The 15,778-nt window shown below is 48.1% G+C and overlaps 1 protein-coding gene across 1 annotated transcript; it reads left to right on the plus strand.

Moving 5' to 3' along the window:
* Positions 1-1,889: 1,889 nt before the first annotated feature.
* CHST2 (carbohydrate sulfotransferase 2) lies at positions 1,890-4,124 on the plus strand. Its single transcript, XM_086618385.1, has one exon. The coding sequence runs from the start codon at positions 1,890-1,892 to the stop codon at positions 3,180-3,182; it is 1,293 nt and encodes a 430-aa protein (XP_086474511.1). The 3' UTR covers positions 3,183-4,124.
* The last annotated feature ends 11,654 nt before the right edge of the window (positions 4,125-15,778 follow it).

Consider the following 15,778-nt stretch of genomic DNA (forward strand, 5'->3'; position numbering starts at 1 on the left):
CTCAAGCCTACCACCTGCCCTATAGTCGTGGGCCGTATATATTCTACGGATGAGGGGAAAGGCTACGAGGATGTAAGAATTGCTGGGTAAAGCAATCAAGGGGAAGAAGAGAGCCAGCAAATGTTTCTCTAGCTCATAGTTGCCCCTCTGCCCTCTCTGATCTCCCTCGGGGGAAGGGGGCAACCTCTGAGAAAGTGCTTTGACGTGACAGAGTGGCCGGGCAGCGCCCAGAACTCAGCAGCAGTGGGCAGCCTGCGGTCCCACGGGCGCTCCATCCACACTGGGCGCTCTCAGTGCTGTTTTCGGGTGCGTCCTAGGGATGCGTCTTCTTCAACGCACCTGTGCTGCCCGGAGCTGCCCACTGCTACATTACACTTCATACAATGCTGTGGCTATAAACCATAGGAGTTACGAAAAACTCCTTCTGATACGTGACAGCTACCCTGGGGCGGCGAGTTTCTGGGCTCACCACCGGCCGGCTGCTGCCTCGGCTGTCCGCCGCGGGAGCGCGGCTGCAGCCGGGCCCGGGGCTCTCGGGTCTCACCGAGCGAACGCGGGGCCGGGAGGGGGAGCGGGGCCGCGGGGCCCTCTCATCGCCCCGCTCCTGGCTCGTCCCTGGCAGGAAACTCGCCTTCGTGCGGAGCTGAGCGGCTGCTCGGGCTCGCTGCTGGCGGACGGCGGCACTCGCCGCGGGCTCAGCAGCGGTGCAGGAGCCGCTCTGCCCGGGGCGGCACCGGGCGCTTCAGGAGCCGCTTCATCAAGCGAGCGGCGTCAGCTCCAGGGGACTAACGGGCACCAAGAGACCGCAAAGCCACGGGGTGTTTGTGGCGGTCATAAAAATGCTGTTCAGCGCTGAAGGAAGATGCCTTTCTGTCCGAGCGCCATCACGAAGATCCAGTTTGGGTTTTCTTGATGGTTTTGGAGAAGCTGTTAGAGGACTTTTCAGAAATCCGAGTTTCTGCTCATACCAAGCTAACGATGCCGGGGGCCGGAGCCGGGACTTTACTCGTTTCAGGCCTTTTATGGGTTTCCCCCCGCTTCTTGTTTTTCCGTTTCTTATTACCGGCGCAGCTTTACCGTCCGAAGCAAAACTGAGGACAGAGCCTGCGCTAGGGCAGGGCTGGCAGAACGCCCACCCCCCGCCCCAACAGGGGAACAACTTTTAACAGCTCCCATCGCACACCGCCGCTTCCGACCCGGGCGGGCCGGGTGCCGTAACCGCCTGGCCGTTACCGAGCGGGCCGAGCTCTCCCGAGAGGCGGGAGGGGACGGTGCGTGGGGGGGCACTGCAGCCTGGTGCCGGGCGGCGGGGCTGCGGCTGGGCCAGGCACGGCTCCACCTCCGCCGCCACGAGGCGCACGGGGCCCGGCCGGGCACTGCGGCGGGCGCGGGCCGGCCGCAGGAGTGACGGCGGCGGCCGCCAATGGGGGGCACGGGGCGGGGCGCCGCCATTTCGGGCCGCACCTCCGCAGCGGTTCCCGGCGCGGCGGCGGCGGTCGGGGCTCTCCCCGCTGCGGCGCGGGGCGGCGCGGCGCAGATGTCCGCCCGCCCTTCCCGCCCGCCGCCCCTCGCTCCCGCCCCCGCGCTGCGGGGCGGAGCGGAGCGCGGCACCGCCTCGGCCCGGCGGCCGCCGCGAGCTGGGCTGCGGCGGCGCCCGCGGCCGCTCGGCGATGGCGGCGCGGAAGAAGCGCGGGTGGCCGCGCGGCTGCTAAGTAGGGCGGCGGCGGGGCGGGGGCGGCGGCGGCGGGGCCGTCGCAGCGGCTGCGCCATGCGGGCCGGGCGTGGGGGGCCGGCCGGGAGACGGCGCCGGGGGCGGCGCGCCCTGCTGCCCGCCGCGGGCCCCGGGGCGCCGGGGCGCTGAGCAACAGTTGGCCCCGCCGCCGCCCAGCATGAAAGTGTGCCGGCGGAAGGCGCTGGCGCTGTGCCTGGGCTACGCGCTCCTGCTGCTCCTCGCCGCCCTCAACCTGATGGAGTACAAGTGGCGGCGGGAGCCGCGGCGCTGCGAGGAGCCCCCGGCCGCCCCCCGCCACCGCCCCCCGCCGCCGCCGCCGCCGCCGGCCGGGAGCCGCGGTCCGGCGGGCACCCGGCGGCAGCTGGTCTATGTCTTCACCACTTGGCGCTCGGGCTCGTCCTTCTTCGGGGAGCTCTTCAACCAGAACCCCGAGGTCTTCTTTCTCTACGAGCCGGTGTGGCACGTCTGGCAGAAGCTGTACCCCGGGGACGCGGTCTCGCTGCAAGGGGCGGCCCGCGACATGCTGAGCTCCCTGTACCGCTGCGACCTCTCCGTCTTCCAGCTCTACAGCACGGCGGGCGCCGGCAAGAACCTCACCACGCTGGGCATCTTCGGGGCGGCCACCAACAAGGTCATCTGCTCCTCGCCCCTCTGCCCGGCCTACCGCAAGGAGGTGGTGGGCATGGTGGACGACCGGGTGTGCAAGAAGTGCCCCCCGCAGCGCCTCAGCCGCTTCCAGGAGGAGTGCCACAAGTACCACACGCTGGTCATCAAGGGCGTCCGTGTCTTCGACCTGGCTGTCCTCGCCCCGCTTATGCAGGACCCGACCCTGGACCTCAAAGTCATCCACCTGGTGCGGGACCCCCGGGCCGTCGCAAGCTCCCGCATCAAGTCCCGGCACGGACTCATCCGGGAGAGCCTGCAGGTGGTGAGGAGCAGGGACCCCCGCATCCACCGCATGCCCTTCCTTGATGCCGGCCACAAGCTGGGTGGAAAGAAGGAGGGGGGAGGTGGCTCGGACTATCATGCCCTGGGTGCTATGGAGGTCATCTGCAGCAGCATGGCCAAGACCCTGCAGACTGCCCTGCACCCCCCTGACTGGTTGCAGGGCAACTATATGGCAGTGCGCTACGAGGACCTGGTGGTTGAGCCCATCAAGACCCTGCGGCAGGTGTATGGCTTCGTCAACCTGGCGGTCAGCCCAGAGATGGAGAAGTTTGCCCTTAACATGACCAGTGGCCCTGGCTACTCCTCCAAGCCCTTCGTGGTGTCGGCCAGGAACGCCACCCAGGCGCTGAGTGCCTGGAGGACTGCACTCAGCTACCAGCAGATCAAGCAGGTCGAGGCGTATTGCCACCAGCCCATGGCTCTGCTGGGCTACGAGAGGGTCGTCAGCCCTGAAGAAGTGAAGGACCTCAGCAGAACGTTGCTCAGGAAGCCGCGGCTGTGATGGGGCAGCGGGTGCCCGCCGACGGCACTCGGGAGCGGCTGAGTCCCACCGTGGAGAAGAGCCGCTGCGGCTGGCTTGAGTGTGGGAGGGAGCTGGGAAAGGCAGCCTGGTTTCTGATTTCCTCCAAAGACTGCTGAAGGGTAACATACAGTAATGTGATGATTTCTTTTTTTTTTTTTTTCCCACACTCCCCTCCCTGCCCCCTTACATTGGATTAGAAGCGATTTTAAAAAAAGAAATAAATAAAGTGGAACTGAAAATACGTGTAAAGCCCCTTTCCCTTTCCCCTTCCCTAAAATGCCAGGCAGTGATTCTGTACCAAAATCTTGTTGATGGAGGTCTTGTGGGTTTGAAGGTGGTAAGAAAAACTCTTGCACAATTCCTAACACATCTTTATTTCTCTTGCTGCGGAGGGGATGCCCTTGGAAAGCATAATGCTGAAAATCAGACTTTTGTATGAAAGCAAATGTTCAGACGTGATAGTAATAAAAAAAAAACAAATAAATGATATTCATTTTTATAATTACCTCAATTGTTTGGGAATTACAGTGTTGCTTATGTACAGCTGGAAGGGATGCTTGCTTGAAATAGCAACGTGGACTTTTTTAAGGGTATGGATGGGGGGCTGGAGTGCAACATTTGACGTGTTTGAAGATTAGGAGCTGCTCTTGCAGAAACAAGTCCGGATCTCACAAATGGGGTGCAGGTTTTATGGCTATGTCAAAGCAGATTTCTATTTAACTATTGTCTTTTTCGGTGTATTTAAAAAGTCTTTCAAGTGCCACTGTATTAGTGTCCTAAGAGTTTTAAAACGTTTGCCATCACAGCAGTATTTATTTCTGTCTTGACATGTATGTCCAGGAGTCACTGTCAAATAGAAGTGGGTCTACGGTGTGACAAGAAGTGCAGGATTTAAAAAGACATTTATCGTACTGAAAACATTAGCATGTGTGAAAACAAAAATAAAATTATATATATATATTATATATTCTATAGTGCTAACAATACGTAAGATATGTAAGATATTTCTTGATGTTGATTGGTAACAGGCATAACAGGGAAGCATAGAAAAATGCATAAAATTATTTTTTCCCCTTTGTCTAAGTGTCGGAGGGTATATTTATGTATGAGGAGAGGCGAAACGTGCAGCTGTGTGTCTGTAGCTATAATGGAGGTTTTACGGAGTAAATCTAGCATTTGATTTCAGAGCACTCGTTAGATACTCGTTTCTTGTGAATTGTCATTGCTCTATGATGGAGCCAGATGGTGATCTGACTCTTTCTGGGAGCTTTACCCTAGAGACTCTGTCCCATCGTTAAAACTTGATGAAAAGAGATTTTACTATTTCTGCCTTTATAATTTCCTGAAAAGATCCCAGTTTATTAAAGGTTAAGTGGTGTGTTGCATATGAGAAGTGCAGACGCCTCAAGTAGTTTTTAATCTTGGCGGTGTTCTCTGATACTTCTTAAAGGCTCATTTTGGAACTTGAGTTTTTAAACAAAAGTGGTTTTGCCAAATTGTTCTCTGAGGAGACTCTAGACTTTTCTACAGGAACTACATTTTACATTGCCTATTTTGGGTGTTGTGCCTTCAGAAAATGTGAAGAGTATGAGTAGGATAAAGGAAAATTGATTTGTGAAAATAAATTGATATAAACAGGATGCTGATAAGTGTGTGTGTGTGCACGTATGTGTGGAAATTTTAGTGATGTGTAATATGTCTATTTCTTGTATTAGTACTTTAAGTTAAACAGGTGATAACTGGCTACTAAGCTAAATGAGTTCTTGATGAAATTTTGGCATCAGATGTTGAACATACTCTGAAAAGGAAACACATTTAATAAACTAGTTAAAAGATTATTGTATAAGGTTGCCTGTACACTTGCCAAATGACTGCATTACACGTGTCCATTCCCTCAGTTCATCTTCACTGTCAGTACAGATAACATAAATAGTGTCTGTCAATGGGAGATCTTGTAATTGGCCTATTAGGATGCGTTCCGAAATTCCAGATAGCAGTGCTAAAAATGGGAGGGATAGTTAATTTGGTATTTAAAATACAGATTAAGGTACTTGTGTTGTGGAATGAGGTGTTTTGTTTTATCACTGTATGTATTCTGATGCGGTGCTGAGTGGAGTTCAGACGACTGGGTTTGGGCTGTACCACATGGGTTTTTTTTCCTTTTCTTTCTGTTGTTGTGTCTTGGGGGGGATGCTTGAAAATCTCGTCTGCTTATAGAGCATGTTGCTTTTTATCCATCCACGGCTTCATCAAGCACCCCTGCTACCTACTGCACGGTCCTGTCTGGCTGCCTCGTAACAGCCGCGCGTGGTGTTTGCCAGCTCTGCAACCGGCTGGGTGAGCGGGCCCCGGGCAGCTGCAGAACCTTTCCGCGGAGCCGTGTGCTGCCCGCAGGGAAGCAAGCCCAGCTTCCCCTCCGGGCTGGGACACTGCGCCACGATGTCGGCTCCTGCTGTTTTAAGTATGAAACTTTGCTGTGGTTTCTAAATGGGGCTTTCTTGTGACAGCGTGTTACAGCATAAGCTGTTTCGATTTTGGGGGCTGAAGCATGGTCATTTATGTGTGCAGAATTCCTTGGTCTCTTCTAGGAAAGTTTTCTGGGTGAGTAAAGGGAACAGGAATTATTTGCCTTTGGGAGTGTGAAATAGATGAGCCTGATTGACTTTGCTTCCAAAAATCTGCTGCAGCACTCACTGCTCTTCTAATGACGGAGCGTTGCAAGCATCTGCTTCACTTTACCGACAGGAACGGTGTGCCAGCAGAGTTAGAGCATCTGAATCTGGTCCATAATTTGAGCTCCACCTACTACATTGCAGCAAGGATTTACCCAACATACTGTACAATTGTACCTTGGCATGTTTTGGTCAGCAGAAGAAGTAACGCAAAGCTCATTTTGGGACAAAGGACTGCAATTTTGTTCAGGTGAAGCTTCAGAAGTGAATGGGACTTTGGTTGTGTAAAACACAGGTGGGCTAAACCTGACGTTTAACACTGTTCCATTAAAAAATAAGTATGCGAACAACTGGCAGTTAAAAGGCCATTTTTAGTACTTTTTTATGTTCAGAAAAGAGGACTAGAGGAATTTTTAAAAGCCAAACAGTTGAAAAAAATGAAAAAGTTTTAAATGTGGAAAATTATAGAGAAAAATAGGATATCAGATAGATTATGAGCATGGTTACAAAAGACCTCTGCCTGTTATGAGGAGGGACATCTAGCTGAGGTCGGAATACTTAAATGATGCTTATGCTTAAAAATAGTGCCTGGATTTGCTTTCTGTCTGATGTAATAATTAGAGTGTAATTCAGCTTTCAACTGAAGCTAATGCTTGTATTAGTTATGAATCAATAGCATACACAAGATACAGGGTGCACTAAGTTGTACCAAACTGGGAAGGAGACTGTTTGAAGACTTGGCATGTCATTTTGATGGAACAGAAAGGCCAGTGCACAACTACGTGTTGTCTTCTGCTGTGAACAAAAGCAGAAAATTGTACAAGTATTGTAAATGGTAACGATCACTCGGTGCATGAAAACACAGGAAAACCCTCTGTCCTCCACTGAATCAACTAACAACACAAGACATCTAAAAGTGTGCAAGTTGCTGCAGCTGACCTAAATGCTGATAATGAAAAAAATGGTTATGTAAAGTATGTTTCGGTCTTTCTAACAAAAGGAGGAAGTTCTTGATTTTTCCGATCACTTCGTAATTTGTCAGGTGTTAAGCTTCATGCCCTGACTGGGAAGGGGAACATAACTGACTCAATTTAAAACCACAAACCTTGTTTTTCAGTTACGATTTGAACTTGGGTCTCTAGAGATGAAATACTGGTGGTTATAATCAATTCTGAAACAAGTGTTTTTCATCCTGTAGGCCACGAGAAGAAGAATGGGATTATTCTTTATTTCTCCCTTCATTTCTGATTGCTCTGATGTGTTTTAAGTGTCCTTGAAAGCAAAGGGTGTTTAAAATGAGCTTTTTGCACACTGCAAAGGGTGGTCTTTGAGTCTGTGTTTCAGTTTTGCTCCTGTGCATCCTTAAAGTGCAGGCATGAATCTCCTTGGAGTGGCAAAGGCTAATTGTGTCATATTGTGTGGGGCTGCTTAACGTGAACAGAATGAACGTCGGGCAAACGCTGCTTATGTTACTTAATCAAATGGATCAAAAATGTTCTTATTCTAGTGCCATTTCAATTACGGGTGTTGTACCAGTATAAATATTCCTCTGCTGGAATTATACTTATGAATAAGGCAAGCAGATTTAATTTGGAGGCTGTAAGTGAGTGTGAGGCTGCTTGCCATTGACGTATCCAACTCGATGGCCAGTGCTTCCTGCTAGTTATCCTGGCAGTCATAAAATGCAGTTTACATTTTGTATCAGAGCTCCTGAGCAAGATCTTATGAAAATGTGCACATGTTCTAAAATAAAAAAATACATGGAATAACATTTCAGCAATATTCATTATATTGCACACATTTGAAGTAAAAAATAAGATTTATCTAGTTTATTTGGATTCGCTGGTATCAAATGAGTTCTGTTAATGTGTTTAAATAAGAGCTCTTGGCTGTCATGACATCCATGATTCTTCACATAAGTTATCAATTCTGCAAAGAAAATGCATAGATTGTGTACAACACAGACTGTTTTAACTTAGCATGTTGGAAAAATTCCTTGTATTTTTCTTTGGGGCTTGGTGTTCCCTGCATCATGAGATCATGAAACAATCACAAGAATAGGCCTGCATTATTGAGTGTTTAGCATTTGGATCAATGCAAATCCAATGAGAATCGGTGTGAAACATAAGGTGTCTTCTCTTCCCTTGATGCATAAAGAGCCAACTTCCCTCAGACACATCAATACCATGAAAGCTAGGAAAAGAAACAGTTTGTAATATAAATGGCATTGCAAATGGGAGAACTAGGATTACAGAATCATCTGCTTCTGCACTGAAACACAAAGCTGAAAAATGCATGTAAAGATATATGGTGAAGATATCTTTGCAGAAGAAAATTCTGTATCTAAGGGACCTGTTTACACCCACTGATGTGGGTGAGATCCATGGTGTCCACTTCAATGTCTGATATAAGAATATGCTTGTTATAAAGGGTGGTGAGAAGGGAATTGAAGTTGAGCAGCAGGTTACCATCTCTTCGTTCCTATCAGAGAAGTTGGTGAGTACCCAGGATAGCCTGCAGGTCTTTTAGTATGAGATACCACAAACTTGTGACTGGATATAATGGCATTATTCTGATGGGGTTTGAATGAAAATAGGACTTTCCTGCTGAAAAACAAGATGGAAATCAGATTGGAGGAACTCCCCAAATGAAAAAATTATTAACAAAGCAATCTGATCAAGGAAGGGTGGTAGGAGCTGCTGAGCAACCTGTTTCTAATGCCATTAATGGAAGTGGAAGTTGCTAACTGAAAGGGTCCCTGCAGCTACGATTTTAAGGTCTCTGAAGATGCTAGTAAGCTTTAGGTGGGATTTTCAAGAGTACCTTCACATGTCATTTTCATTGGAATGGGAATATTATGCAGGAGTCGGTGGGCGTTATATTTCAGGGTGCATCTGAAAATCATGGCCTCATAAATTCATATTGGAAGAGGCCTCAGGAGGTTTCTGGTCCAACCTCCTGCTTAAAGCAGGGTCAGCTTATGAGATGAAACTAGGTTGCTCCAGGCTTTATCCTGGTGGGTCTTGGAAACCTCCACGGACAGAGACTGCACAATCTCCCTGAGCGACCTGTTGCAGTGCTTGATAGTCCTCGTGATGAACCATAAGGCTTCAGCAAAACTGGCCCCAAATCACTAATTGTGTTATATAAATTTCTTGTCCCTTAATTTTGTGCTTTGCCTATGAGTACTGATGTGGGTCATGTCCTTGCTTGTCCTTAACTGCGATAGATGTTGGCTGCAGCTCAGCTGTTGCAAAGAGTCAGCAGCAAAATGGTTAATGAGTAATGATCTCAGTGGAGAAATGTAGATTCACATTTAGAATCCTGCATCCAGTCATATCCCTTGTTTTACCCAAGATTGATAACGAGGAGAGCAGAGGGAAAAGAAATTCACTTAGAAGAAAGGAAAAGAATACAAAGTGAAGTCTATTGGAAGTTGTTCTTTCTCTACTATAAGAAGAAAGAAATACTGTTAAGGAAAATGGAAAGAAACAAATGATACCACGCAGCAAGGTCAGGAGAGGATGAATAAAAGCATTTGCATGTTAAAAGCAGCAAGGATAGAAACCTGAAGGATATGAGAGAAAATGTGCTGATGCTGTGTGCTGTAACTATTTGCAATTAATCATGATATGCAAAAAGAATTCCTTGCTTCTAACACTGACAGTTTTAGAGTCACTGTTTTTGCTCATAATTTCAAGATTAATTTCAAACAGAAAAAGTTTTCATAATTATTTGGATACTTCTGGTGTTCCAATTTGTTTTGGGTATAGATAGAAACAGAATAGCTGACCTTTTGTCTGAATATGCCTTTCTTCAGACCTCTATGCATAAATTCTCAAGAAGCCCCCTAGTCTGCTGAATTCTTGGCACCTTCTTATTTTCCATCTGCCAGATGGTTCCTTCTCCCACCAGTCAGGATTATCAGTAATTATCTGTTTCAAGACTTTATCATGGAGACGTAAAATGGAAAGGGGACATATTTAGTGTTTATATAACTTCCAGATTCACTTCTGGCAGCTTTCAGTATTTGCTTATTTGCCACTGGTGGTTCCTACAAATGCTTGCTGTACTGGTCTGAGATCAGCCCTTCAGATCTCACATTATTTGGTCCATTTACTAAAATCAGACATCTTACACAGTGAGCAGGTGTTTTTAGGTGTACTAACTTAGTTGGTAACGTGGTGACCTGTTTCGTTCTTCAGGACACTTTTATATCTGCTTGCCCTCTCTTTCACTTACAATGCGATGGCTGTCCCAGCAATGCCCTACTGGGCTGGTGTGGGACATGTGGGGTCTTCCCACCCATTAAGCAGTGGAAAAGGCCTGACTGCCAGAGCAGAGCTTGGAGTTGAAGCATGTGGACCTACGTGTTGTTATGTGCTTTTCACCTGCTTTGCTGGCTATAGCTCCAGCTCAAAGCATGAAAGCTGGCAGCGGTAAAGGGTACCCATTTCAAATAGGCTTTGGTACAATGGTAAAGAGAAGTGGTCGGAAACAGTTATTTGTGCTTCTCTGCCCCGGGGTTATTTGTTCTTCTCTGGGCGAGAAGCAGCCAGTGCTGACTGTAATGCTTTGATTTTGTAAAACTTTAACACCTGGTCCCTAATCGCATGTTCTTTCATGCTGAGCAGAGGTAAAACTACGCAGTATAAAAGTGTCACGTTGTGGCTACTGCCCCAAGGACACCTGCTGCGTTGTTTCAACCCAGGAGCCCTCACCACAGGGCACAACTCTTGCGCCCATGAGCCCCCTCTGTTTTAGTTTGCTTTAAATAGAAAATGTTGTACCTGATGCTACACCACAGATGCAGCCACCGACTTTTGGGAGGCAGTGTGCTGCAGGTGCCAGTTGGGAATGGTGACATCTGACATCAAAAAGGGACACCTGAAAGCAGTTGAGGGGACGCGCTGCTAAACCCTTCCACCTCCGAAGACAGGAAATGGTTTCTCAGGAAAACAGGAAAAAAGCAGAAGTCTTCCCTGCCCTGCCAGGTTGCACAGGACTAAGCTGCCCCACTTGCTTTTGTTTCTGTCCATATTTGTGCCCGTGTGGCTCTCAGGTGGCTGTTGTTTCAGGGCCACCATGTGCAATCAGTGTGAGGGGCTGCAGCTGTCAGGTGGGGGTGGCCGGCAGTGCCTGGGGAAGGAGCTCTCCCGAGGACAGGTTCAGGGGAGGATAAATGTGGGACAGGTGCTTTGCCTCTTACAGGAGGGTGGTTAGTTTGTGGGGGTTTGCCTGAGGTGCCTCTGAGAGGGAGAGCTGCTGTAGACCCCCAGTGCCTGTGGCTGCTTTGCAGTTGGTCCCAGGACTGCCAAAAGTCTGCAGGAAGGAGACTGAGCAACAGAGTTTTCCAGCCCTGGCTAATGGAGAGAGGTGGTGAGGCCACTGCTCGGGCACCATGGGGAAGGTGTGCTGCAGGGTAAAGAGTGAGCAAAACACATTGGAGAGCACTGGCTGGAACCAAGGAATTCCTGAGTGCAGCAAAGCAAGAAATGAGACTGGAGAGCAATGTGGGTGGCTATGCACCATGCAGGAGAGGTGACCGTGAGGAGCAGCTCATAAGGTGCCTGGAGCCTGATGGAGGTGAGCCATTGTGGGGTGGCTGTGCTGCCACGGTGGGGAAGGTGAGTGGAGGATGGGAGGGGGCTGCAGTGCCGGGACGCTGCTTTGGTGAGGTTTGTGGGTGAAGGTGGGTTGTATTTGGGAGTGCTGTCTGCTGAACTGTGCTGAGGAGATGAGCACCAGAGATCTGCTTGTCCTGGTGGTGACGGGGCTCTGCAAATGTCATTTTGGGGTGGTGACTGGAAGGGCTGAAGCCTGAAGAAAACTCATCTGGGAAGGTGTTAAAAATGAGTTAATTTGGTGCAAAACCCGTGCTTTAGTCAAGCGGGCTCTGAAGGAGGAATGGGCTGTGTAGGGAAGGGCTCTGGGAGCTGGGGTGGTGTGTGGTGCTGGGCCAGGCTATGGGCGCTGCTGCGGGGTGAGTTGTGCGGCAGGCAGGCTGCCTGCAGGCGGGTGAGTTTAGGGAATTGTATTGCTCCCCTGGTGTGTTTAGGGAATGGCTTGGAGCCTGCAAGGGTCCCTGTGGAACGGTGATGCTGGTGGCTGTAGCCAAATGGTGGGAAGGTGTTCTGAGGTGTCGCGGTGTGGGTTTTGGGCCCTGTGGGTGCTCTGCTGCTGCGAGGGCATTTGGCTTCTGTCTGTGCCATGGCATGCTGGCACACTGCTGTCGGCTGTGTGGTACTGCTGTGTCCTGTCTGGTACCATGGGCATGCTCTCCTGATGGACTCTGGCTGCCTGAGCACTCCTGCTTATGTCTACCTCTTCAGGGACATGCAACAGCTCAAGTAAATCTCCTACAGGTAAGGAAAGGCTTCAGAGTTGATTGTTTCTCATACGCAGATGTACTGACTGACATAAAAGAAATAATCTGTATGTGTTTCCTTGCTGCTTTTGAGTCTTGTTGGGGCTTAAAATGGAGTCCTGTAGAGTATCTAGTGGCAGTCCCATCCCATGTGTGGAGTTGCAGGTGAATAACAGAAAGTGGCTGTGTTTCTCTTCCTCCTCCTTCTCCCTGAAATGGCCATGGCTGCCCTGACCTCTCCTCCCTCTTGCACAAGTGAGCTCTTGTCTCCTCACCTCTGTCTCATTCGGAACTTCTAGGTGATCAGGCTCCCTGTTGCTTAATTAGTCCTTTTGTAATTAATAATTTGGGTAAGTGCTTTGCTCTGAGTGGCAACCAGCTGTTTATCTTGTCACTTTTATCTGAAAAAAGAATTATTTTCAAGTTCAATGGTTGACGATTGCTGGCTTTTACTGTGGCAGAGCCTATAAACTGTACTTAGATTTCTTAAATCATATCAAGAAATTGATGGACTCTTTCCTCACTGCAGGTTTCAGACCTTGGTACAGGGTTTAGTAATGGATTCTCATTTTCTCTTATGAGTCTCTATATTGGAGCATTTTCTCAGCATCTCCTATGTGGGCTCACAGCTGAAGTCCTATTGGCTGCTCTGACCACCATGAATGTGTGTGCCTATAATCTGTAACTCCTAGCTGAAACAATAAATATAGGCATAAATTATTCTCACTTGTAAACCTTGGATTTTCTTGGCTTAAGTGTCCAGGCAACGCGTAACAGCCTTCTGGGTGGCTGCTGAATTTATCCCTGTGGGAAGGTGAAATGGAGAAAATGAAAAATCTAAACATAACTTTAGAGGAAGAGGAGCTAACTGCACAGGCAGATGATGCATTTAAAATGGTTTGTGTTTAAAAAAAAAAACACTTTCATATCTATTTAGTTAGTACCTCTTTTCTATAATTAAGATAATTATTGCAAATGTTCCTAGTGGTTCTTCTGCATTAGGTTACTGAAGCTAAATCAAGATGCCCACTCTTCTTATTTCTTCTCTGACTCATCTGTAAAGGGCTCAGAAGACAGTGAAAGGCTCTCTAATGCTGTCTTTGGAGACTGTTAGTGTCTGGGTGTTCTGCTTCCATGTTATGCAGGTGGGCTCAGAAGGAGAAGAGGGGTATCCCGTGATATCTAGATGGTGAATGAGCTCCCTGTACCCATGCTGGCTATGAGAGAGTGCACCAGCATCCTGTGGCACAAGGCTGTGCCAGGTGCTTTGGGAATCAATGAACAAGGGATGCAGTGAGGCGATAACACGTCTAACAGAATAGACCATGTTATTGTCTAAAAAGTTAGTTTGACATATGGTTATTCTAACATGAATAGTAAATACCTTATACAAAGCTATTACTGTCTCTAACTCTGCTCTCTGGTACTTCAGTGAAAGCAATGTATCTTTTGCATTTATTGGACTGTAATAGTGACAAAAATGCAGCACACTTTATTTTTCCTGGCCACTGGATATGTCACTGATGCAGATCTGCTTCCCTCCATTGTCCATGTAGGTTAGCCGTAAAATCTTGTGAACTCTTCCAGTAGTGGTGTAACCTAGGAGAGACACCTCAGGACTTGTGTGGCATCTCTTCCTAACCTGAGTGAAGTTTCTTTGCAGAGAGAGGTTGTGGTGAGGGTGGAAGAGGTCATCATGTTGCCCCTAGGCAACCCTGGGGGTTTGTGACAACCCCAGGTGGTGGCAGGTAGGACCTAGAGCAGCCTACTGGGCATTGTGCATGGTAGGGGTCCTGTGTCCAAGAGCTCTTGATTTCTGTCCCACTGCCCTGAGAATAACCAAGGGTTTTGAGCCAATGGATGTGAAACAGAAGCCACAAAAATACAGTGAAACACTTAACATATTTTTCAGAAGGTCTTTAAAAATGGTCCAGCAATGTTGCTAAGGGCATATACGTTTGCATTCCAACTTTTCAGGCCTGGCCTATGTGATAAACATATACAGGGGCAGGTGCTGTGGTGCAAGAGGTTGTTCAGTAGCTGGAAGAGCCGAAGATAGTTAGGCACAGGGGACAATTTAGCTCATTGATTTAATGTACTCTTAATTTAAAGTCTATGCTTAGTAAAAAGTATTAGTACATTAAGATTGGAATATGGTCTTAACTCAGACATTTAATTCTCGCGTAACCCCTTCTTAAGTGAAAAGAGTAACTGTGTACTTAAGGTAATTTAGAAAGGGAAGGAAGCCTTTTCTATGCTGATCTAAGGCATTAGGGAACAAGTAGTGTGTGAGCAGGCCACACAAAAGACATGGTGTCTGAGGAGTGGAAACGAACATTGCTTTCATTTATGGATGTAATGGCAAGAGCTTATCAGGCAGCAGCATCGCAGTACATTTCTGAAGGCTGGGACTAGCAGCTGAGGCATGGGCAGGACTGAATTTGGATTTACAATAGAGCCAAGTAAAGAGGTTGCAAATATGCTTTTTTTGTATAGATGTTCCTTCTTGTTTTAATGAAGTGTATTGCATAGTAACACCATTTCCTCCCTTCTGCTAAGCTGAGCAGTCTTTGAAGTAGATACTCCCCCTCCATAAAGTAGAATTGAAATCCCTAATAATCGCTTTCACATCTCTAATTTAACCTTGCCTTCCTTCTTGGGTTTGGCTTTCTTTGGAGTCATTGACACTTCATCTTGCCCTAGATGCCCCTATGAGTTGGGTGCTTTGCTCTGCAGCCTAGCGTAGAGCAGTACATGCCCCAGCACTTGAACCAGTCTGGAACTATGCCACATCCTAGCAACATCTCTTGTAGGCAGTTGTTTCACAGACTTGCTCGCGTGGAGTTTCACAGCAATCTGTGCCCGTGCAGTAAGGGTAGTCTTTGCAAATTTCCTCATAATGGAGCTTTTGGGGCCAGAGGAACACTTCTGGTCCTAGCAGAAATTTAATGTGATCTCATGCACTGAAACTAGGCTTCTTTACATGAAAGAAAGATGAGCTTTTGCCCTGTATTTCCAGCATTATTTTAATTATTTTTGATTTTATAAAAGCAGTTAGTTTCCTGAACAAGCCTATTATTTCTTAAGCCATTGTAGGAATTGGTGTTGCTGATCTGGCACTCTTGCTTTCTCATCTGTTCCTTCATCATGATTTCACTGTAGTGACCTCTGTTGTCAGAAAGCCAATACATTGAATTTGGGAAGAGCTACAACTGCTTGGGAAGCGGATGCATCAAGCTAAACAGTACATCTATCAAGTTCACTTGCAATATTTGTTTCAGTAACGGATTGCAGTCTGTGATCCAGTTAAGCGATGGCCTCGGCAGTCACTGCAGTGCTGGCTCTGGTAGCTGGTGCTAGAAAAACAATCTCTCCAGACAACAGGGAAAATACTTGTGCTGGAGTCCCTGAAGAAAAACCAGAAAGTCAAGGTTCAGACAGGGGAGATGCAGCCCAGTCTGTTCTCCCCATACCCTTTTGACTGGCTGTATGCCTGATACATGGGTGGGGTTGGTTTTTGGTATCAGAATATGCTT

The sequence above is a fragment of the Tauraco erythrolophus genome, chromosome 11 (assembly GCF_009769465.1).
Source record: "Tauraco erythrolophus isolate bTauEry1 chromosome 11, bTauEry1.pri, whole genome shotgun sequence".
In the NCBI taxonomy this organism is placed as follows: Eukaryota; Metazoa; Chordata; class Aves; order Musophagiformes; family Musophagidae; genus Tauraco; species Tauraco erythrolophus.